This window comes from Trachurus trachurus, assembly GCF_905171665.1.
Source record: "Trachurus trachurus genome assembly, chromosome: 12".
In the NCBI taxonomy this organism is placed as follows: Eukaryota; Metazoa; Chordata; class Actinopteri; order Carangiformes; family Carangidae; genus Trachurus; species Trachurus trachurus.
In genome coordinates, this window is record NC_139908.1 from 2,085,351 (window position 1) to 2,109,599 (window position 24,249).

At 40.3% G+C, this 24,249-nt stretch overlaps 2 protein-coding genes across 3 annotated transcripts in view; both read right to left on the minus strand.

Moving 5' to 3' along the window:
* Positions 1–17,137, minus strand: part of myo18b (myosin XVIIIB) — an 82,279-nt gene extending 65,142 nt beyond the window's left edge. The window contains exons 1-7 of the mRNA XM_083983603.1: positions 16,862–17,137; positions 7,149–7,295; positions 6,006–6,467; positions 5,448–5,511; positions 2,955–3,067; positions 2,634–2,801; positions 918–1,128 (exon numbers count right to left, since the gene is read on the minus strand). Of these exons, the coding sequence (XP_083839729.1) occupies positions 918–1,128; positions 2,634–2,801; positions 2,955–3,067; positions 5,448–5,511; positions 6,006–6,392 (943 nt within the window). The 5' untranslated portion in view covers positions 6,393–6,467; positions 7,149–7,295; positions 16,862–17,137. The remainder of the gene's footprint in view (positions 1–917; positions 1,129–2,633; positions 2,802–2,954; positions 3,068–5,447; positions 5,512–6,005; positions 6,468–7,148; positions 7,296–16,861) is intronic.
* Positions 17,138–22,732: 5,595 nt separating this feature from the next.
* grk3 (G protein-coupled receptor kinase 3) overlaps positions 22,733–24,249 on the minus strand; it is an 83,713-nt gene continuing 82,196 nt past the window's right edge. For both annotated transcript variants that reach the window (XM_083983622.1, XM_083983621.1), the window contains one exon: positions 22,733–23,750. In XM_083983622.1, coding sequence (XP_083839748.1) covers positions 23,589–23,750 — 162 coding nt within the window. In that variant the 3' untranslated portion in view covers positions 22,733–23,588. The remainder of the gene's footprint in view (positions 23,751–24,249) is intronic.

Here is a 24,249-nt window from a genome sequence, read left to right on the forward strand (position 1 = left end):
CTGAGTCCTCGTCTGTCCAACTGCCCCTTAAAGGATAATTTCCGTTTTTTACAACCTGGACCTAATTTCTAGCATAAAATACGATCATTTTACTCACCCAGATAACTTTGGTGTCATTTGGAGTTGTTTTGACTAAATTAGCCCCAGTGGAGAGGCGCGTATATCCGTATAATGCGAGAACACGGGGCAGCGCAATGCAGCCTCTAAATAACACATTATCCGCCGCAAAACTCGTTCATTTCGCCAATATTTAGTTCTGATAGGCTAGTGCTATTCCCCTCTGAGCCCAGGGTTAGCTGTTATCAACATCCGGGGTCTGTAGGTTGACCTACTGACCTCTGACCTGGATGATGTCATCTCTGAGCGCCGCGCGGCTCATTCTGATAATAATCATTCTGCTTCGGCATTCGGGTCCATTTTTATCTCAACTAGCCGGAGCTTTAGTGAGTCCAGGTTGAGGAGAGGAAGCCTGTGGAAGCTGAACTTCATCCAGCTGCTCATTTTGTTCTGACAAGTCGAAAACACGCAGAAACGAACCGTAGCATTAGCGGTAGCAAGTTAGCCGCGCCGGGCAGCGGTCGGAGATGACATCATCCAGGTCGGAGGTTAGTAGTCAACCTACGGGCGCAGCATGTTGATAACAGCTAACCACGGACTCAGAGGGGAATAGCACTAGCCTATCAGAACAAAATATTGGTGAAATGAAGGAGTTTCTCTGCAGATAATGTGATATTTAGAGGCTGCATTCTGCTGCCCCGTGTTCTCGCATTATACGGATATACGCGCCGCTCCACTGGGGCTAATTTCGTCAAAACAACTCCAAATGACACCAAAGTTATCTGGGTGAGTAAATGATCGTATTTTATGCTAGAAATAAGGTCCAGGTTGTAAAAAACAGAAATTATCCTTTAACTCACCGCTGATGTTGTCCCCGGTCGTCCCGGCCTGGCGGAGGAGAGCGTGCGTGAAAGCCTGACACGCCGTCGTCTTCCCCGTCCCGCTGCGTCCCACCGCGCACACGCTGTGGTCTCTCCTGCTGCCGACCATGGACACGTAAACCCGCTTCACCAGCGCCGCCAGCGCCGGGGGGGCGTCCCACATCGACTCTCCTCGCCGCGACTTGGGCGTCTGGAGCGGGAAACCGGTCGACCAACAGACAGATTAACATTCAGAAACTGTTTAAATACTTAGATAAACAAGAGAATTAAAAGTTTGAATGAATTCTGGTTGGATCCAATAAAAGATTAATCACTTTTCAAACTAGAAAACTATGAAAATATAATCGTATTAGCATTTTTATTGGCAGATTTTACACTTTCAATTTCAGCGTGAACGGTCAGTTTTGCTTCATTTTCAGTTAAATTCAATTCAATTCAATTCAATATCTTTATTGTCCACAATGTGGAAATGTGTCTTTGGCTTCACCACTTACAGTACGCATAAAACCACATAAAATACAATACAATAACACACAATAAATAGCATAGCAAAAGAGTAAAAGAATAAAAGAGTAAAAGAGTAAAAAGGTGATATACATAGCTCTAAAGTGTCCTGAAATGCATTATGAATTTAATATTGTGATTGCATGCGGTATGAATGATTTCTTAAAAATATTTTTCGTAGTTTTGGCAGCTCTATAGTGTAAAATAAATAATATAAAATTGATGATGTGGTGTGTGTGTCTTATTGAGAATATGATTTGTTGTCCAGGGCGTCTCCGTAGCAACACAGCACTTACAGTGCCCACAATACACAACAGTACAACAGAAGAATCCACTAATATTTATGATATAAACTTCCAGAATTGAGTGAAAGTGAAGCTTGAGTGAAAACTTGATGACGGCTTTGGAAGGGAACTGTTTTAGTAGCCTTTATGTTAAGTTAATTGTATTTTTCCTTTAATTGTTTGTTTGTTTTGTTATATTCTGGTTGATGGATTAAATTCTGAAGTATAATAGTAGGTTTTTACTATACTCGATACTAATCGATACTTAATTTTTTTTATATCGAGTTGTTTTATAGGTAAATTCATGCAAAACCGCTGATGCATGTTGCCTTCAGGGACAGTTTTTCATCAAGCAGTCTCTGCATTTCCCTCTAAAACAACTCTGTGTGGTAACGTTGTGTTATTATCTCATAGCGTGGTGAATGTGCAGCTCACAACTTGTCCACCAGAGCATTGTGGAGTTGTTGGATTGTGTATTTGATGATTTTAATGAGGGAAACCAAGAAATCCCATAATGAGCCTCCGTAGCGTAGCTCTGAGCAGCTCACGGCTCTGCTCCGCCGTTCTAAAAATAGCTTGCACCGACAATTAAAGGTAACAAACGTATTGCTATGACTATAGGGATTGTGGCAATGGGCCAATTTGCCAAAATGTTGAACTTTCCCTTTAAGAAATCTTTGATTTTGTTTTTGTTTTTTACCTATGGTATTGAAAATGGTATCGAGTATCACATTTTATACTCTGGACACGACTCCTCCCAGAAATCTTACCACCTTGTATCTACAGTAGAGTCAGATTTCCATATATCAATAATACAGGCTAATCAAAGTTCTGTATAACTAATTGATCCATAAACTGATCATCAGTTTCAATAAAGGGCAGTTTGGTAGCGGTGGTGCGGTCTCACCTTGCTGTGGCTCTGCAGCGGAGGCCAGAAGTTGACCAGGTTGGGTCCGGCGTGTGTGAGCGGCGTGTTGGCTTTGGCCCGGCTGGTGAGCGTGTGCAGCACGCCGCACTCGTTCACGCTCTGCAGGTCGCTCAGGTCCTCGCACAGGTCCAGCTCCGACGGGTTACACTGGATTTACAAAGATTAGATTTACGAAGAGATCAGTTCAGAGCTGTGCATGTGGTTGGTTGTTATTATTATTATTATTATTAACCCTCTATATGACTTTTATCATTATAAATACATTAAGACTGAACATGTGTCTTGTGACGGAGTCGTTACCTTCTCGATTTCATACTCGGTGACGTCGTGCAGCGAGCCGTCCGTGTGCAGCCGGACCCTCACTCGGCCTTCTGGGAGTTCAGGTGTTCCCTCGTCCGGCTTCAGCTGAGTGGCTGCAAGGAGAGAGAGAGAGAGAGAGATCACATTAATGTTTCCCAAAAACTGTTTCATGTGGCGGCTTCAGGACACTTGGGTCAGTACAGACGAGCAGTATGGAGGTATCTGGATGTTTCATAGTGTGTGTTTTGGACCAATCAAAAGTGATATGAAAATCCATTGCCCCCTGGAACTCCTAAAGAGTTTTGATGACTCTGAAAGTTCTCCAAACCCTTCCTTGGCATGACGGTGAGGAGATAATTGGTGCATTATTGATTTTGGGTGAAGTATCCCTTTAACATTCGAAGGAAAAAGCTGCACAAATCTTCTCTTCTTCCATTTTAAGAGGATGTATAAGCAAATAAAAACATGTAATAAAAAAGAACAGTTATGGATTTTTGATTTGTATATTGTTGGCTGTAAACCGGTTCATTATTATGTCATTTCATCTGATGTTAGTGTTTTTTTAATTTGTATATTGTTGGCTGTAAACCGGTTCATTATTATGTCATTTCATCTGATGTTAGTGTTTTTTTAATTTGTTTTGTTTTAAGAAAGGAGCAGGTTTTATAAGTTCTCTTCATCCTGCTTCTTTCAAATCCCAGGACTGGAATGAACAAATAAAATGAAATAAATGTTCATCATAACTGTCTAATGCCTCGATATTAAAGAGCAGGGTCAGGGGTCAGAGGTCAGGAGGGAATATGAAGCTCTGATGGGATTAGTGCAGTGCAGTGTGGTAAGTGGCTGGATGTGATGGGATGGATGAACAGATGGATACAGAGCCGAGCCGAGCCCATATGGCCACCAGCAGCAGCAGCATCATGAGAGACACAGTGACAGTAGCAACATGATACCAAGGTAATAGAACAGACTAGAAGATTATAGAGATTGAGTCTGGATTTACTGCAGTCCCACACTAATCCACACACACACACACACACACACACACACACACACACACACACACACACACACACACACACACACACACACACACACACACACACACACACACAGTTTACGGCCCAATCAGAGACACTGTTCACATGTTCACACAGGCACAGGAAGCAGAGTAACAGTCAGTAGTAAAAATGAAAGAGAGAACATTGAAAAGTAGTTGTTTTTGATTCTGATTTTATCTTTTAATAATTAATATGATATAAAATGTGAATTTCTGTCTTTCTTTCTACTTTTTTGTAGATTCAAAGTGAAGACATATGAAGGAACACATATGGAGTTATGTTACGTTTCTGTTTTCCAACAGTGGTGAAGGAGTTCCCAGAGGAGCTGAGACCTTGTTGCCGTTTACTACACAACTCCATGTGTTCCTTCATATAGTTTTGATGTCTTCTAGGGATGCACACTGATGCATCGGCTCAACATTCGTTGGGACAAAGAAGGTTTTTTTGCACTGAAAATGCGCATTTCACTGTCACTACATGAACAATGTGCAACTTCATCCTGCACAGACTGTTACAGGAGACTAACAATAGACCCGCAGAGTCAACAATACACTGAATGAAACACGCTGCACTTCATAAACGTGCTTCGGTTTTTGAAAGAAAAACTCAAAATGACACTGAATGATCTGAAATGAGAAGATTAAATCACATCAGTGTTTGTTAATATACCGTAAATTCTCAAATACTGTAAAAGCCGAGTCTCAGGTTTGAGCAAATAGACGCCGGTCTCAATTAGAAGCCAGGTCCATTTCTATTTTCTACACGTTTTTGTGAATGAACAAAACCTCTGAAACCCACGATCGCCTGTTTGAGCCCTTTCTAAGCTGCTTCATTCCTGTTGAAAAGTAAAACGTGACCCGGTCCGACCTGCCGGTGTTGAAGTTGACGCGGCCGGACTTGCCAGCATTAATTCGCGGCTTGAACGCGACAAAAATAAATAAATATATAAATAAATAATGCAATATACATGTTCTAATCCTCTGAGAAATGTTTTTATGGCAATAATTGTAGATTTTTTGTGAGAAATGAAGATTTCTTGGTTTCCTTTACACAAAAGAAGATTAAACAACAGAGAAAGAACATCGGTATCGGCATTGGCCCAGAGTTTTACAGTCGGTGCATCCCTAATGTCTTTGTTTTGTTTGAATCTACAGTGAAGAAAGTGACAGAGATAAGAAAAGACATATATTCATGTCTGACATGAAGACACTGAGCTGCTGCTGTCGACCTAATGAATTCATGTGTAACCGTGAGATTTATGTAAGAAAATGTGTTAAAAATCAATGTGCTTCACTAAGAGGTGTGTGTGTGTGTGTGTGTGTGTGTGTGCGTGTGTGTGTGTGTGTGTGTGTGTGTGTGTGTGTGTGTGTGTGTGTGTGTGTGTGTGTGTGTGTGTGTGTGTGTGTGTGTGTGTGTGTGTGTGTGTTCTCACCCAGGGTGAATCCATCCTTCTGGACACACCACACTGTTCCAGCTTCGTACCACACATCCTTCACCTGGGAGAGAGAGAGAGACGAGGACATAACAGTGGATTTAAACGTACTTATAAAAATATACTTTCTTCTGAAAACATTAGGCCAAATTGAAATAAGATTTTTTTTTTTTGCTGTATTTCTATATTCAAATTTGAATGCATTTTGGCAACACTGAGCAGGACCTAGTCTAAAAACTAAAAACATGATGTAAAATTTGTCAAGAAACATAATGTTGCATTGCAAAAATGAATTGTATTTTTTTTTCCCATTTGAGTCCAGATTTATTTCCTTGTATTTAGTCTGATTTTTATGAAAAAATACTGGTTACACCACTTGACATTGTGTTGCATCATGTCATTGACACATAAATATATCATATATTTTATTTACAGCAGGGTTTTACTGCAATATGTACAGTAAGCAACTACCTGGATAAATAATGTTTAATGAATTGATTGATTCATGGGATAAAAACTTAAATGCATGATAATTTCACTTTCTTAAAACATTCATACCTCCTTCCTGTTCTGTTCTGTTACAGCTGTGTCTGCTTGTCTTCCCTCTGGTTCCTGCCTCTCCTCCATCCTCTCCTTCTCCTTCTCATCCTCCTTCTTCTTTCTCTCCTCCTCCTCTTTTTTCTTCCTCTTCTTCTCCACCTGTTTCACCTCCTCTATCCTCTCCTTCTCCTCCTCCTCCTCCTTTTCCATCTGTAGCATCATCTTGCGCTTCCTCTCTGACGTCGTGTCCTGCTGCTGCTGCTGCTGTTGTTTCGATGGTTCTGGTGTCACGCTCTGTGTTTTACCGTCGGGCTCAGGTGACACGATGTGCTGCATCTGGGACGGCGACCGGCCGTCGGACTGGGCCGAGTTTCGTCCAATCAGCTGCTCGGCCCGGAGCGACATCTCAGCCTCCAGGATCGGGGGAGTCTGATCGGGAAGGAGGAACTGTTGTACGAGGTTGTCGCTCAGTTTGCTTGGCTGTGGGCAAAAAAAAAGAAAGAAAATCAAGATATAATATCATCATCATCATTAAAAATGTCTTAATGTGCTTCATATCTTCCAACTCGGCTTTGTGTTTTGTTCTTTTTTTTGGGATTGTGCTCTCGACGTCATTGGAAATGAGAGTTTATCCTCAATGGTTTTCAATATATAAATAAAGATTAAATGAAAAAATGTAATAATGTGGTGTTTTTGTAATGTAAATATGGAGTTATAACCATAAGCTGCTCAGCTTATAGCTTAGTATAAAGATGGCAAACAGAGGGAAACAGCTTTATCAGTCAGCGAACTCTTGTTAAAGACAGGAAACTGTTAAAATTGACTCAGTATGTATGTATATTATATTTTTAATGTGTTTTAGAAGGCTGTATGACTCAGATATTGACATAAAACAACACAGGACAGGTTTAGGTTTTCTGTTTCACATGGTTTTAGTGGGTTAACAGCAGCTTTAGCTTCTCCAACATGCAAACTTGACTTTTTTTTTTAGGTAATTTACCTTCTTTCTCACTGCATGTACTACAAAAATGAATATTTATGCTTGACTATGTGAACTGTATGAGGTAAAATGTGGTCATGAGGTTTATTTTCTGTGCATTTCTCAAAATGTCAGACCTTTAAAGAAGCTTTAAATCCAAATCTGGATTAAATCAAACTCACTGCTTTCTCCTCTTTGACCTCGGGCTCTTTCTGTTTGGTCTCCTTCTCCGTCTCTCTGACCAGCTGTTTGAGGAAGCCGCCCGGCAGCGCTGACAGAGGCGGTGGAGGGACGGCGGCCGTCGCCTCCTTGGTGTTCTCCTCCTTTATCTGTGGTTCGAATGAAGGTACAATTAGACAGGAAGTAAAAGTCACTGTGGGGTTATGAACATATCACAGAACACTACATTTGGTCCATGCGTCATGCTGTGTTTTTAATAAAAAAAAATTAAAAAAAAAAGCCAGGTTATTGAGTCTTCATTTGCATCAGCACACACTTCATACACATCAATCATATTAAAAGTTCAACAGCATCACAGAAAACATCTGCACCTTCACATGGCTATCACTCAATTCAGAAAAAGAAAACTTACAAATTGACTCTAAAGTGACATAGATAAAGTGGACAGGTTTAAATTGCAGGTTAGGATTGGGCTACTTGGGTTGAATTCAGATAAGGCCTAATTAAGAGTTAGCAAGTTAGTCAATTCTTGTTGTCCAGGTTTTGACATACTGATACCAAACCAGTGGAGGTAAATGTATTTTACCTGTGAATCCAGGTGCTAACAAATCAAATTAAATCACATTAATCAAGATTATAGTGTGTTGCTGTGTCTCAATTTGTGCACTTACATCCTTTTGAGAGCATTACCATGTTCATATTGATAAATGGTAACTTATTTATAACTTGATGTGCTCAAAACGGTCAGAAAACAGAAAATCTTTCGTTTGTTCTTCTGTTGTTGTTGCTGTGCTCTTAAATTTTTTTGACAGTTTGTGTCCAACTTTGTATCCTACACTCAACGGTCGCCATTTTGGATCTGAAGTCGAAGGGGGCGGGACTACTGTAAATGGTGTAAAATGCCGACCTAAGAAAGATTTTTGCTAAATGTTGACATTAGCGCAGGGCATTAAAGAAGAAATTTCTCGTTTTAACTTGAGTGACAGGTGAACCAGCGACGTTTTGACTCCCACAAGCCGGAAAGTGACGAAGAATTCTGGGCTCGACACAGGAGGACACGCCCTTCTTCTTACCTGTTGATGTTTTCATATCAGCCAAACATGGCGTCCGGCTGCCTCCATCTGTATTCTGTTTAGTCATGGTTGATTTTAGCGGCAAAGCGGCCGGTAGGTGAGCGACAGTTGATATCTTCTGTATCTATGGAGTATTATGTTGGCTTTTTATCTGTGTCCCACATGACCGAAAAGACCCAACTGAAATGTAACCGTTTGGCCGTTGTCAGGGAAGTCTCCACTAACGGCTCAAGTCTGTTCTGTTTCTGAGGAGAATTTTCACAGTACGTCATCAGCTTTTCCCGCCGTTACAGCTGCGGCTCCTGTTGCCTAGTAACCTTGTCAACTTGTCACCACCACTGCTTAGTGTTAACAGTTACTTGTAACCGTTACTGAATGAAGCTGAAAAACACATTAATGACATTTAAAGTGTCTCTCTGTTGATAAGGAGGCTGCATAAATATTGATTAAGTATTGATTAATCATGATTAATGTTCATAAGGAGGCAGCGTTTATTGGCTAGGGATTAAAAAGTGTTTTCTTCTACAAATGAAGGAACGTTTTTCTTAGGGACGAGGCCGCCATTTTGAAATTAACGGTTTACATAATGAGTCAGTGTACTATTTACTGTATGAATGTACTGACTGACTGTGACCTACTTTGTCCTATTTGAGACACAGCTTTAGACTCTCTGCTATTTAGAGCTGCTGCCAAAAATACTGGATGGAGCATCGGTATGCAATTCAGCTTTTATTTTACTGGGCCATAGACCATAGTGTAACGTTAGCCTGAGCTAGCTTGGTAGATTGTCAGCAAATTGGAAAGATTTCATGTTGGAAAGTCCCACAAGTATGAAGGTGACATATCTGACATACTAAAGGTTTGTTTTTGTTTTTTTTCCTAATGTTTGGTTGAACTTTGGTAGTTCTTCTTTCAGAGCTGCCTTATTCCTGGATGTATTTGATTTTGAAGCTACCGTTGCATTTCTGTTTTATACTGCACGTCATAAAACCTTATAGGTCTATATTTTCTTATACATTTTGGCTGCATTTTAACGGCCAGGGATTTATTGTTAATCCTAAATTCATTTTTATTTTTCCCTTATAATAGTACGTTAAATACATTATTTATTATACCTAAATAGACCTTTTCTATTTAAGCATTTTACTTATTTCATTATAGTACTGAGACCTGAGTACTGCATCTCATTCCTCATGTTTCATGGTGTGAATGACAATTAATTATCTATCTATCTATCTATCTATCTATCTATCTATCTATCTATCTATCTATCTGAATGTAAATCAGAGTGGTACTCAGTATTGGAACATCCCAATAGTATTTCTATTCATTGAACTTTTTTTTTTAAAAACCAGATAAATAAATCCCTCAGACATTTAAACAACAGCCAAGAGTCCTAAAAATAAAAACAGCAGTAAAGCAGCAGCATATGGCTCAGCAGCAGTGAAGCTGATCAACACTCTCAAACCAGTTATTTGTTGGAGTGGATTCTGCACATTCACTGCAAAATGTCCTTGTCAAGCTGAGAGCAATAATCAGAGGGAAAAAGCTGGTTATAGCTAACTGTGATTTGGCCTCAATAACTGACTTTATAAAAATAAAATATGACAGAGTGTCTGTCTGCAGTGAAGCGGCCAGGAACACTTCACATCATCCATCACTGTAATCCTGTAAACTGGACAGGAAGCTCATCGTTTTAATCTGTGTCTGAGTGTAACGTCTTAATGTTTTCCATCATGTGTGTGTGTGTCTACAGCTTTATGAGGAAATGTGAGTCAGTGGCAGTGACGAGCATCATCATCATCATGAGGAGGAGGAGGAGGAGGAGGCGGCGAGGTGGCCCGGGGCCTGACATTAAACTAATAGGCATCACCTGCTGACACAATAGGGAACGTGATAAAGGTCAGTTGTAAAGCTGCTGCTGCTGCTGCTGCACATTCTGACAACCTACAGTTTGTAACCACGGGAAAACTTAAAGCAGAAGTAAGTGATCCGGTCGTTTTGGCTAATGCTGCGTTCCAGGCAGGCTTTTGAAACCGTAAGTTACAGCTTCAAGTCACGATTTACGACTTTGTAGCGTTCCAGGCAACCCACTCGTGTTTTTCCGACCTGTTTTACCTGTGAAAGTCACTATAACGGCCACTTGTAACTTCTGACCCGTGAACTCGTACCAGATCGAACTGGTACGACTTCACAGGTCGGAAAAACACGAGTTACGAGTTGCCTTGAACGCACCATAACGTCTTGTCAGCCGATGGAGTTAGCAGCCCCCGCCCTCGTCATGGATCTATTGGTCCTCGTCCCTACGTCACCACATTCAGGCGCATCCCTTGGCTGCACACACAGAGAGGACCGCCCCTTTATGCCGTTCTCTCTCCTCATTGGATAAAGGTTGTAGGATACAAGGAAAGTTTTCTCCTCGGCTCAGAGCAGAGCAGAGTGACTGACAGACCCGTGTTTCAGACCAAACACTCTATGTAAGTGATTGCTGTCGGAAGATACAACTATTTAAGACTTATATTAACACAAAAATATTGCTTACTTCTGCTTTAAGAGTAATGCTAAACATTAGGGGTGGGAATCTTTTACTATCTCACGATTAGATTTGATTCTGATTTTTGGGGCTACGATTCGATTCAAAATGGATTTTCGATTCAAAATTATTTGATTCCTAATGATTTCTGCTTCAGTCTGTTGGTGCAAAGGATCCTCATGATCTACTCCAGTCTGCTTTGCAAGACAGAATGACTGAAGTGTCTTTTTCACATTTATTGAGTTTTAAACATTTATCCATGCTTAGATGGAATTGTTGAAACTGTTGCATAAAAGCAATATCACATATTGCTGAAGTAACAAAATTAAAAGTGCCTCTTTATAAAAATAGTGCAGTTAAACAGCTGCCTTTTAAAAAAATGTTTAAATATATTTTTAGGGGCTTTTTCGCCTTTAATGTACAGGATAGTTGGGCTCGGCACGGGATTCAAACTGGGGTCGCCTGCAGAGGACAATAGCCTCAACACATTGAAATGGATTTTCCTTAGAATTTGTTTAATTGTTTTATTTTTTTAAATCGATTTTGGGTCATTTTAAATCGATTCTGAATCGTATTAAATGAGAATTGCGATTCTTATGTGAATCGATTTTTTGGCGGCACACCCCTACCAAACCTCATGACACTGACATCAGACGTCGACGAGAACAAGAACAGGCTGCAAACTGAACTCAGTAAAAACCATCACCAGTATCATTTTCCTCCTCGTCCTCGTACACGACTCGGTTCCTAAACGCCAGATTTAGACCCAGATCCACACAGAAGTGTTTCAAAGTGCTTTTATCATCCGGCTGCGTGTTGGATGAGTAACCAGAGGAAACGGACACAACGCCGTAAACCTCGGCTCATATCAAGTTAAATAAAACAGATTTAATGGTCCCAAACACAATCCTTCCTCTGTCTCTTTTCCTATAATTAACAACATTACATTACATTAGAATATATTTTATATTGACACAACTTAAAGCAGAAGTAAGTGGTCCGGTCGTTTTGGCTAATGCTGCGTTTCAGGCAGGCTTTTGAAATCGTAAATTACAGCTTCAAGTCACAACTTACGACTTTGTAGCGTTCCAGGCAACCCACTCGTGTTTCTCCGACCTGTTTTACCGGTGAAAGTCACTATAACGGCCACTCGTAACTTCTGACACGTGAACTCGTACCAGATCAAACTGGTACCACTTCACGGTCGGAAAAATACGAGTTTCCTTGAACGCACCATAACAGTCCTCGTCCCTACGTCACCACATTCACGGCGTTCCTTGGCTGCACACACAGCCCTGCATGCCGTTCTCTCTCCTCATTGGATAAAAACTGTAGGATACGATAAATGTTTTCTCTTCGGCTCAGAGCAGAGCAGAGGGACTGACAGACCCGTGTTTCAGTCCAAACACTCTAAGTGATTGCTGTCGGAAGATATAACTATTTAAGACTTATATTAACACAAATATATCACTTACTTCTGCTTTAACTTAAAAAAAAAATTACATTAGCGATTTATTGAAGTTTGTTTGGGAAGTTTAACTGTTGCAAAATGGTCCTAAAGAGCGGTGCGTTCAGGTTCAAACACAATCTTAACTCTCTTAACAACTCCACAATTTAAAACTGTTATTATTTAATATTATAAGTTTTTACACAAAAAACACCAACTTTACATTAACTGTTTCCTGTCACTTTTATAACCGTTTTAGAGGAGGCTTATTATAGTTCAAGCAGCAAATCATCACATGTGAAATTATCAGGATAAAGGAATATCTTAATGTTCTGTCTATTAACACATCTATTAAATGGCTGATTGCTGTTGCTCTAAATATGAGATATAGATTTAGATTTTACATTTAAAAAACATCTGACATTGTCTAAGATTAAATCAACCTCGTGTCTCATGTTTCACGTGTTTCTCTGAGTTGTTAATAGTTTCTTTCTGAACTTATCTCACGGTCAGATTTTAATATAATAGATCAAACAAAGTCAAAATGTCCAAAATTAGTGAAAGTGACATTAAGTTTTATTATCTGAACTTTATTTCTCTCTGACGACCTCAGATTTATCACATTTATGACGCTTTTAGGGGCCGAACCCGAGGTTGGAAACCACAGTTGACTAAACTATCAAAGTGTATGAATGATGTCGTTAAAACCAGCTCCACCTGGACGGTGCTGAATGATCAATAATTCAGGATCAATCACAGGATCACACTGCAAAAACTCAAAATCTTACCAAGAATATTTGTCTTATTTCTAGTCAAAACAAATCTCATTCTACTTAAAATAAGACTCATCACATTAAAAAGCAGCTTGTTTTTAGACACTTTTTACTTCTTTCAAGCTGATTTTCACTTGAAATAATCTGATAGTGGAGCAAGTTTTTCTTTCTTATTACAAGCACAAAAAACTTACTTTCACTGGCAGATTTTTCTACTTATTTTAAGTAAAAATTAGTTTGAAACAAGTGAAAATGATCTAAACACAAGTGAATTTTTAGGTGATGAGTCTTATTTTAAATGGAAAGAGTTTAGTTTTGACTAGAAATGAGACATTTTGACAAGAAATAAGACAAATATTCTTGGAAAGATGTTGAGTTTTTACAGTGCATTTATTTTCACTTTTAAGATTTAAAGTTCATTTCCCTTTCAGTACTTTTACTCAAGTTGTATTTTCAACGCAGAATTATTATTTCACATTATTGTATTGGTACTTGTACCTAGGTTGAGTAAATATTAATACACTGACACAATAAAATATCAAAGTATTGATCGTGGATGTATAAATGTATAAATATCAGTGACAGATTGAAGCTTTCAGAACTCGTAGCGCTGAACATGCAGGATGACTAACGCACCAATCACAGCCGGCGGTGACACATGTTGTGATGATTCAGGCCGAGAACACGGGACACACACACAGTTACACACACACACACACACACACACACAGTTACACACACAGTTACACACACATGCAGTGCAGACAGCTCCTCATGCTCCTTGAACGCAGCATGCAGCGACTCTGCACCTCCCTTCTTCTCCCACAGTTTTAACCGTGACGACAGCGCCATGTTGCACAGGGAGGGGGAGGGGTGGGGGGTGGGGGGTGAGGAGGGGGTCAGCTGGTGGTGATGATGTCACAGTGATGTCAGCCAGGTGGGATCTCAGAGCAGCGGTGACAGTGGTGTGTGTTGAGTGTGTGTGTGCACAGAGAGAGAGAGCAGCGACACACAACCTGACGATGAAGTGACAGAGAGATGGAAGTGAAAATCTGCAACAAGATTTTATATTTAGGCTATATTGATGTGTGAGTTTGTTGAAGCTGAAACGAGGCCTAATCAGTCAATATATATATGAGCCTTCAGGGCCACCGTAGTCTGTCCGGTTCTACAGCACATAGGAGCCCAAACAAGAGCAGGAACATTCAACTAGTGATTTAATTATTAATATTAATATGAACTGAAACCAGAGTAGAGCTGCAGCAAAAGAAAAATAACCGATTATATACTGTAAATGAATCGTCAACTATTCTGATAATCTAATAATCAGTTTGAGTCGTTTTTTTTAAAAGAAAAAAAGTCAAAATTCTCTGATTCCAGCTTCTTAAAATTTAAGTAAGTAAGTAAATTAAATTTATATAGCACTTCTCATAGATAAAATCACAAAGTGCTTTACAACAAGGATAAAATGCAATAAAATACAGTACAGAGATCACAACAAAATATACATAACAGCACAATTACAGGTAACTTTACAGAGGCCCCACAACGTGAATGTGAACGTGAATATTTCTGGTTTCTTTGTTCCTTTATGACAATAAACTGAGTCTCTCTTTGGTTTGTGGACAAAACAAGACATTTGAGGACGTCGCCTGGTGGTTTGAGAAACACTGACTGATGTTTTATTGACGAAACAACTAATCAATTAATCATTTAAATGATGACAGATTAATCGATGATGAAAATAATTGTTAGTTGCAGCTCTAAATCAGAGTGTGTCTGTTGTCTGCACCTCCAGAACATCAGGGGTCATATTTATCCATCTTCTGAGAATTACTCCGAATATCTGACGCTGCTAAGAGTCGACTTATAAATGAGTAAAAACAACCTTTTGCTGAAAACTGCACTTCAAAGTTAGTTATTAAGAGTCTTACTCACACTTTTAGCAAAGTGCAGGTAATTCCAAGTCGACTAATCGCTGAATAGAATCCTTTGAGAATATAGAAACATCTTATAGTTAAATGGGTAATGGGATATTATTATATAGTGTATATTCAACTGTATTTTGACAATAATCTACAAAATAATACAAATATAAACGGGTCTGGAAGAACAGAAGAAACCGCTCCAACATGTTGTTAATAAATCAGCTTCTCTACATGTTCAGCAGCCGTTTAAATCCAGAGTTTATTGAACTCCAACAGAAGCAAAACTCATTCCACTTAAAGGTGCCATATGTAAGAATGTGGCCAAAAACGGTTACTGCAGTCAAATTCAAAACAAAGCGATCTCGTTTTTTCTCCCAGCTGTAGCGGCAGCTCAGTGGAAGCAGACCGGAGGCTGAAATGCCACTGACGCCGCCGTGACTGGGAGAGAGGGCTAGGTGGCGCAACATGCCAACACGTAAATTCAAAACATAAACATGATTTGCAGTCTGCAAAAAAAGATTTTTAATGCGAATACTCTGGCTGTACTATTGTTGTTGGTGAGTTCATCATGTTATATGAACATTATTCCTGAGTCTCTGTGACATATTAGGAGGATTTTACGGCCAGTTGCTTTAGATTTCTTACATACTGTACCTTTAATGAGACACTGAACCGAGTCATATTTAATGAAGATTATAAATTAAAAAGATTAAAAACTGACTGGGGGTTTTCCACCAGTGTTGATTTCTGAACTCTTCCTTAGTTAAAAATTAGTGTTGTGTTGAACTTGTTTTCTTTGCATTATTTATATTATTATTATTCAAGGTCCAAAACACTGCAGGTTTTTTATTTTATTATAAACCAGGTGTCATTTTCTGCAAATATATAAATTCTCTAAATGACATTTTCATTTCAAATTTGGTTGTCAAAGTGTTGTCAGTAGTTTATAGAATCAGACTCAAATAAAAACGACCTCAGGTTATAAACAGAAACATTTCTGACTCTTCAGCTGCTGAACCTTCATTTTCTTGTTGCATATTGATCAATATCTGAACTTTTCTTCAACATCAAGAAGCAAAAAAACAGAAAAAAAAACGCTGAGTCATGCCTTTTCCTCTCCAGCCAATCAGACGACAGCAACCAACTAATGTGTTTTCAGAGATCAATCAACCGGCTGCAGCTGCTGCCGGGGTCTCCCCCCCTGCATCCCATAATACACAACATGTCCAGCTGCTGCTCTTTAAATCACATATATATACTGTTTGTTTTTTAAATTCACACTCATGTCTCTGTGTTGTTGTAATCTGATTACTTGTGGTGTCTGCTTTGCTTCCATATGAGGCCTGAGAGGCGGCTGGTCCTGAGTCAGTCGCTGTAAACAACTCGACCACAACTGAGTGGTTTTAACTTAAACTCTGTGTTTTTAACTTTAGGACTGAAACTAACGATTATTGTCATTATAAATGAATTTGTTGATTATTTAAATAAGTAATCGATTAGTTGCCTGGTCAATAAAATGTTGAAAAATGTAGAAAAACATCATTCAGTGTTTCCCAAACCACAAAATGACGTCCTCAAATGTCTCAGACTCAGTTTATTGTCATAAAGGAACAAAGAAACCAGAAATATTCACATCTAAGAAGCTGGAATCAGAGAATTTGGACTTTATTTCTTTAAAAAAACGACTCAAACTGATTATTAGATGATCAGAATAGTTGACGATTCATTTAATAATCGATTATTGCAGCTCTAGTTAACTTTAAATCAATTTAAATATGAAGGAGAGGAGGAGAAACTTTAAAAACCTTCAACCTGCTGACCAGAATTAATCAATAATCAATAATAAAAAAACTCAAATGTTCCAGAGAAGTGAAGGTGTTAGAGTGTGTGTGTGTGTGTGTGTGTCAGGCCTCGACTCGTCCGCTATAAATAAAAACCTGGAGAATGTGACTGAAACTTACAGCAGATTGTTGTTGTCGTATTGTTGTTGTCGTGGTTACCTGCTAAAATCCAGTAAAAAAAATCGTCCAAAGCTCCAAACGGTCGAATCCACCGGGTCGCACAAAAACACCACGGTCACACACACTGACACGGACACACACACACTCCAGCAGGACGACAGAGACTGAGCTGAGACTCATGTAGCAGCAGAGGCAGAAATAGAGACACACACACACACACACAGACACACACACACAGAGACACACTCACAGACACACACACACACACAGAGACACACTCACAGACACACACACACACACAGAGACACACTCACAGACACACACACACACACTCATGGAGATAAGCAACAGCAACGGGTTTGACAGACGATTCCTCTATAAATATCTGCAGCCTCAGAGGGGGGAGGGGGGGCGACCCTGTTGGGGGAGAGAGGAACCAGGTGAAGTTTATAAGTTATAGTCTTTAACTTTTAAGTTGTTTTATGAAGGAGGAAGAGGAGGAGGTGGGGAAGGAGAAGGGGGGAGGAGAAGAAAGGGAGGAGGAGGAAAAGGTAGAAAGGGAGGAGGAAGAGGAGTAGGGGGGAGGAGGAGAAGAAAGGGAAGAGGAGGAGTAGGGAAAAGGGGGGAGGTGGGGGAGGAGAAGAAAGGGAGGAGGAGAAGAGGGGGAAGGAGAAGAAAGGGAAGAGGAGGAGGAGAAAGAGGAGGTGGGGAAGGAGGAAAAGGGAGAAGGGGGGAGGAGAAGAGAGAAGGGGGGAGGAGGAAGAGGAGAAGGGGGGAGAAGAAAGGGAGGAGGAGGAGGAAGGGAGGAAGAGGAGAAGGGGGAAGGGGGGAGGAAGAGGAGAAGACAGGGAGGAGAAGGGAGAAGTGGGGAGGAGAAGAAAGAGAGGAGGAAGAGGAGAAGGGGGAGGAGAGGAGGAGATAGGAAGCAGCTTCTGCTCTGACAGACGACACCACTGCACATGTGCCGGTCTGAGCCACATCAGCTGTCACCACGGTTGACTGACAGCTGCAGCTGGAGGGGGATGAGGAGGAGGAGGGGGAGGAGCCTCCTGGTTTGTGTGAGGGAAGAGGGGAGAGAGGAGGAGAGGAGGAGGGGAGAGAGAAAGGGGGAGAGGAGGAGGGGGGAGAAGTGAGTGAAGAGCTGTAGTGGTCTGTGTGAGATGTGGGTCACCGTCAGTCCGACCTCTGAGTCAGCTGATCCTCTGGCTCCGCCCACAGCGTCGCCACCGGCCAATCACAGCTCTGCTCCGTACGGTGGCCCACAGGGCTCAACTCACCACCACAAAGACAGAATAATAATACAACACAACAACTTCCAGAGCTTCTGTCTTCTCCTCCTGCAGGTCGTCGTCATGACAACAGCTGGAAGCTCCAGAAAACACCTGAAGTAAATGAACTGGTAACATTTTACTAGACACCTTGACTTATAATGAGTTATAATGCAGTTATAACACTGTATAACTATAGTTATAAACACTTAATAATGATCATAATGCTTCATAACAATAATCATAACACATTATAAAGCATTTTATCATGACTTATAAGGTCAGGTATTATAATACGTTATCATTGTTAGTAACTCACTGACAATGACCACATCAATAATGCATTATTAATGTAGTTATAATTGGCTTATAAACGTGTATAACTATAGTTATAAACACTATAAACACAAATTATAATAAAATAAATCAGGTTTATTTATAGATTCATGTTCAGTTGAAAGAATAAAGTTCAGTTTTGATTTTGTCGACTATAAGTTCATTGGTAACACTTTACTTGACGCCTATCTCTATAACACATTATAACCATACTTATAATGAGTTATAATGCAGTTATAGCACTGTATAACTATAGTTATAAACAGTTATAAATGATCTTAATGCTTTATAACAATAATCATAACACACTATAAAGCATTTTATCATGACTTATAAGGTCAGGTGTTATAGAGTTATAATGCTCTATCATGTTTTATGATTATTGTTATGAGTGTTTATAACTATAGTTATACATGTAAATGTAAATGTACTTTATTTATACAGCCCTTTACAACAATCCTTTCGGTGTACCAAAGTGCTTTACATAGTGTAATAATAAAAAAGAAAGAAGCAGAAATAAAACAATTTAAAAACAATAAAAACAGTGAAAGCAATAAAATACGGCAAAGTCAAATAAGTTAAAATAAAATAAGATAAAAGTGCCATTATACATGTTTATAAGCCAATTATAACACATTATAACTATATTATAAATGTGGGCATTGTCAGCCAGTTACTAACAATTATAACGTATACCTGACCCTATAAGTCATGATAAAATGCTTTATAATGTGTTATGATTATTGTTATAAAGCATTATGATCATTTATGAGTGTTTATAACTATAGTTATACAGTGCTATAACTGCTTTATAACTCATTATAAGTATGGTTATAATGTGTTATAGAGATAGGCGTCAAATAAAGTGTTACCAATGAACTTATAGTCGACAAAATCAAGACTGAACTTTATTCTTTCAACTGAACATGATTCTATAAATAAACATTTTTTATTTTATTATAATTTGTTGGTAACACTTTATAAGTAACCACTATTAAGCATTAGTTAAGCATTAATAAATACTGAATTCTTCATTTATAACACATGAATACTCATTAGTATGTAGTTTATATCTTAAAGCAGAAGTAAGCGATCCGGTGGTTTTGGCTAATGCTGCGTTCCAGGCAGGCTTTTGAAACCGTAAATTACAGCTTCAAGTCACAACTTACGACTTTGTAGCGTTCCAGGCAACCCACTCGTGTTTTTCCGACCTGTTTTACCTGTGAAAGTCACTATAACGGCCACTCGTAACTTGGATAAAAATTGTAGGATACGAGAAAAGTTTTCTCCTGGGCTCAGAGCAGAGCAGAGTGACTGACAGACCCGTGTTTCAGACCAAACACTCTATAGAAGTGATTGCTGTCGGAAGATACAACTATTTAAGACTTATATTAACACAAAAATATCGCTTACTTCTGCTTTAAGTTAGTGCTGATCAATGATGAGTAAAACATTTTAACTGTTTATAAACTACATACTAATGAGTATTCATGCGTTATAAATGAAGAATTCAGCATTTATTAATGCTTAACTAATGTTTAATAGTGTGTAATTTATTATAAAGTGTTACCGATTTGTTTTATATTCCAGATAAACACAGAAAGCATGACTGCATTTAATGTTGTAACTCAAATTAAAGGAATAATTCAGACTGAAACACACATTTATTCATCAATTTAACTTTTTACATTCACTTCTTCATCGTTCTTCATGTAATGGTAAATAACTGAGCGCAGACACGAGGCAACACGGAAAAAGGATTTTTATTCATGAACTGTTTGTACAAGCAGTCCAACACGCAACTTCCTACCTGTCTCAGAATAAAACAAAAAAACAAAACAGAACAAAAAAACAAAAAAAAATCATCGAAATAAAATAAATTTACTAATAATCATTGAATAATATTATCAATTATATATCAGTATTATCATAACCTTAATGGTAATAATAATAATAACAACCCAAAGCCAGTAGTATTTTATCTGTGTTTTTGTCTGTTGTGGCGTTATGAAAAAAAAAACAGAACAGAGTTGTCGTCGTTGGGTTTTTTTTTCTCTTTTTTCTTTTTTAATGGGCGGAGCTCGGAGGAGTTTCCACGGCAACACCGCCTCCCCCCTTTCCTCCCCCTCCTCCCCCCTTTCCTCCCCCTCCTCCCCCCTCCTCCCCCCTTTCGCGCACACGCAATAAATATGAAAGAGCAAAAAGAGAGAGTCCGGTATTTTAAACAAAAATAATCATCTGGAACTCGCAGGTACAATATCTAAAGTCTTTATGTGCAAGATTCGAGCTGAAGTCGTCACCACAAACAAAGATACTCACATCGACCTCTGACCCCCGACCCCCCCCCATGACCCCCCCCCCCAAAACCCCCCCGTTGCCTGGCGCCACCGTCCGGTTTCTACATTAAATCTTTTAAATAAACCTAGAGCTTTTTGTCATTTCATATACACATATATTTATATATACTTTGATTTTTTTTTCCTATATGCCATCCTTTTTTTATTTAAATTGTGTGTCTGTATGTGTGTGTGCATGTGTGTTCATGTGTCTGTGTGTGTGTGAGAGAGGAAAAAAAAAAAAAAGAAATTTCAAAATAAAAGCCCCGTCACTGAACATACAAAGCCAGAATGAAGCGAACGCACACACACACACAGGAGTCCCCATGGCAACGGACACACACACACACAAAATGTTTGGTCACAGTTTTGTCCAACAGAGTTCATACATGTGTGTGTGTGAACATGTGTGTGTGTTTTGGCTGTTGCCGCGGTGAGAAAAGGGTTAAAGTTCAGAAAAAAAGGAGGCTTCCCATTGGCTCCCACTCGATCGACCAGCAACAGTAATTATTTGGCACATTGAACAAACACGTCGGCTGAAGAAAAAGAAAGAAAAAAGAAAAAGAAAAAGGTGCAATGACAGAAAAACTAAAAACAATAAAAACCATTTTGGTTTTACAAAAATAAAACGACTTCTCTCTCTTTCTCTCTTTTTAAAGGCTACAAAGAAAAACGACCGATCACGTCGTCGCACCACGATCAAAACTAAAAAAATAAAACAAAAAGCCCTGAAACTCACGACTGTAAATTCATTTCTGCTTCTCGCTTCGTTAAAACACTTTGACCCCGACGACGATAAAAAACAGAACAAGAAGAAGTTTCATCTTCATCGTCTTCTGAACCGTAAAGTTTTTCTCTTTTTTTCGGGGTGGGGGGGGAAAACTGGGAAATCCGACGTCACACAAACGCATCGTGACTGACCGAAGAGAAACACTGGAGTTAAAGAAGAAGAAGGAGAAGAAAAAGATGGAGAAGGAATGACAGGAAGTGATGATGATGAGGATGAAGAGTTGAGTCAGGTTTGATTCCCACAATGCAACACTGCTGCAGCTGCTGCACAAAGCTGATTGATTGGCTGATTGATTGATGACGACGATCAATACTTATGAATGATTGTTTTATCAATCGATTGTAATAAAACAAAACAAAACAACAGACTCGGATGTGAACTGACTGAGGCATTCTGGGTAACGTAGTCCTCTAACGCACCGACTGAGGCATTCTGGGTAACGTAGTCCTCTAACGCACTGACTGACTGAGGCATTCTGGGTAACGTAGTCCTCTAACGCACTGACTGACTGAGGCATTCTGGGTAACGTAGTCCTCTAACGCCTCAGACTCGCATTTAATTAGATACAGCTCCTCTTCCTCCCCCCTCCCTCACCCATTCCCTCCCCCCCCTCTACATCCAACCTGCAGGGGCGAGTGTGTGTGAACATGTGTGTGTGTGTTCCAACATGTGTGTGTGTGTTTCAACATGTGTGTGTGTGTGTGTGTGTTAACGTGTTAATGTGTGTTCAAGCCGACTCAGTCCAACTGAGGTAAAGCAGCTGCGAGTGATTGAAAGCCGTCGTCTCTTCTCGTCTCATCCGGCCGCTCCACACATCCCATAATACTCCCCCTCCCTCCCCCCTCTCCTCCCCCCCTCCCCCTCCTGAAGCCGACGACAGATTCACAAACAGACAGAAGAAGAAGGAAGTTTTTTTTTCTTCCCCCGTTCATGTAAAACACTAAAACACTGGAGAAGATGCACAGAGAGAGAAAAGGTTGTTGCTTATTTACACCCACAACCCCCCTCATTCCCTCCCCCGTCGCCCCCACATCTCCCCTTCTTCCTCCCCCATCTCCCCCCCTCTTCCTCTTCCTCTCCCCACCTCCTCCTCCCCCTTCCCTCCCCCCCTCCCTCCTCCTCCTCTTCCTCCCTCCTTCCTTTCCTTCATCATAGACACAACACAATAAGTCCGTAGTTGCACCGTGGTGGTCGGTTGTTGTCCGTGGTTACTTGCTGCTTCCAAACAAGCTTCTTCGAGGTTCCCATGGCAACTGGAAACTGGCAAAACTGGCAAACTGGTAAACTGGCTCGGTCAGCCAATGAAATTATGAAATCTCAGTCTCTATGGCAACCGCGGCCGCCGCACACACATCAAAAAGAAGAAGAGAAGAGCCAATCACATCACAGAAAGCATCAAGAGTCTCGTTGGCTCCTTCGTTCGTTCGTTTTGTACGTCCGTTTTGGAATGATTAAGCTCCGCCCCCTCAACAGCATCACCCCCCCCCCCCAACTCTGTGTCCTGGGGGAGGAGGAGGGAGGGGGGGTGTGTGTCCTCCGATGCCTTCAGGTGACTCAAGTAAAAGTCGGCGTTGGCACTTGATGCACTTTGTTTTTCAGTCACAGAAGAAAAAGAAGAGACGCTGTAACGTCCTACGTCCCTCGAACGCCTCAGGAGGAGGAGGAGGAGGAGGGGCAATAGGGGGGTAGCAAGGGGAGGGGGGGGGCAGCAGGGGCAAGGGGGGCAAACGTCTCTCAGCTGGACGACTGTGTGGTCGTCGGGTCCGTGGCGTCCATCTGGTTCATGCAGAAAGAAAAAACGACATCGCTTCTTTATGATTGGTCGACGTGTAGAGAGGGGGCGTGGCCGATGAGGAGGAGGAGGGGGATGCAGTGTGTGTGTGTGTGTGTGTGTTAATGTGTGTGTGTTTACATATGTATATCTCTATATATAACGACCTGTGTGTGTGTGTGTGTGTGTGTGTGTGTGTAAGGTGTGTAAGGTGTGTGTTGTGTGTTCACAGGCCGTTGCTGTTGCGGTGTGTGAGCGGCGGTTTGGACAGCTCCACCACGCCGGCCCGGCCCTTCCCGATCACTTTGGGCGCACGACGCAGCAACTTCTGAGCTTCAGTGAACGCCTCGGTGAGCTCCTTCTTCCACTGCACAAACTCAGGGTCGCTCTGCAGAGAGAGAGAGAGAGAGAGAAACACACAAAACCTAAATATCACGATAACAACCAGGTGATGGAAACTCCTATGTTTGGAAAAAACTCTCAAATGTCACTAAAAAGTTCAATGGAAACAATTTTTATTTTCTATATATTTATATTTTTACAAAGGAAATAATCTATATCTAATGTTTCCTGGTCTCTTTGTGTATTAATCCTTGTTAAACTTCAGCCCAAGTTACTGACGTCCTTTATTTCAGGATTTATATTCACTCATACAGACTCAAGGAAGGAAAATAAAACAAAATTCACATTTGTTGGAAACACACAGAAAATTATTATAAACTGATTTTTAGACTCTATATAACTGTTCTGTGAGGTCTTGGGGCTTATGGCCCACTCGCCTGGCATGAAAACAGTTGTGTATCTGCAATGAAGCAGTGAACCAACTTTCTCCTTCCGTATGAATGTGGCTCATGTCTCGGTCTTAGTTTGTGTAAAATGTGTAAATG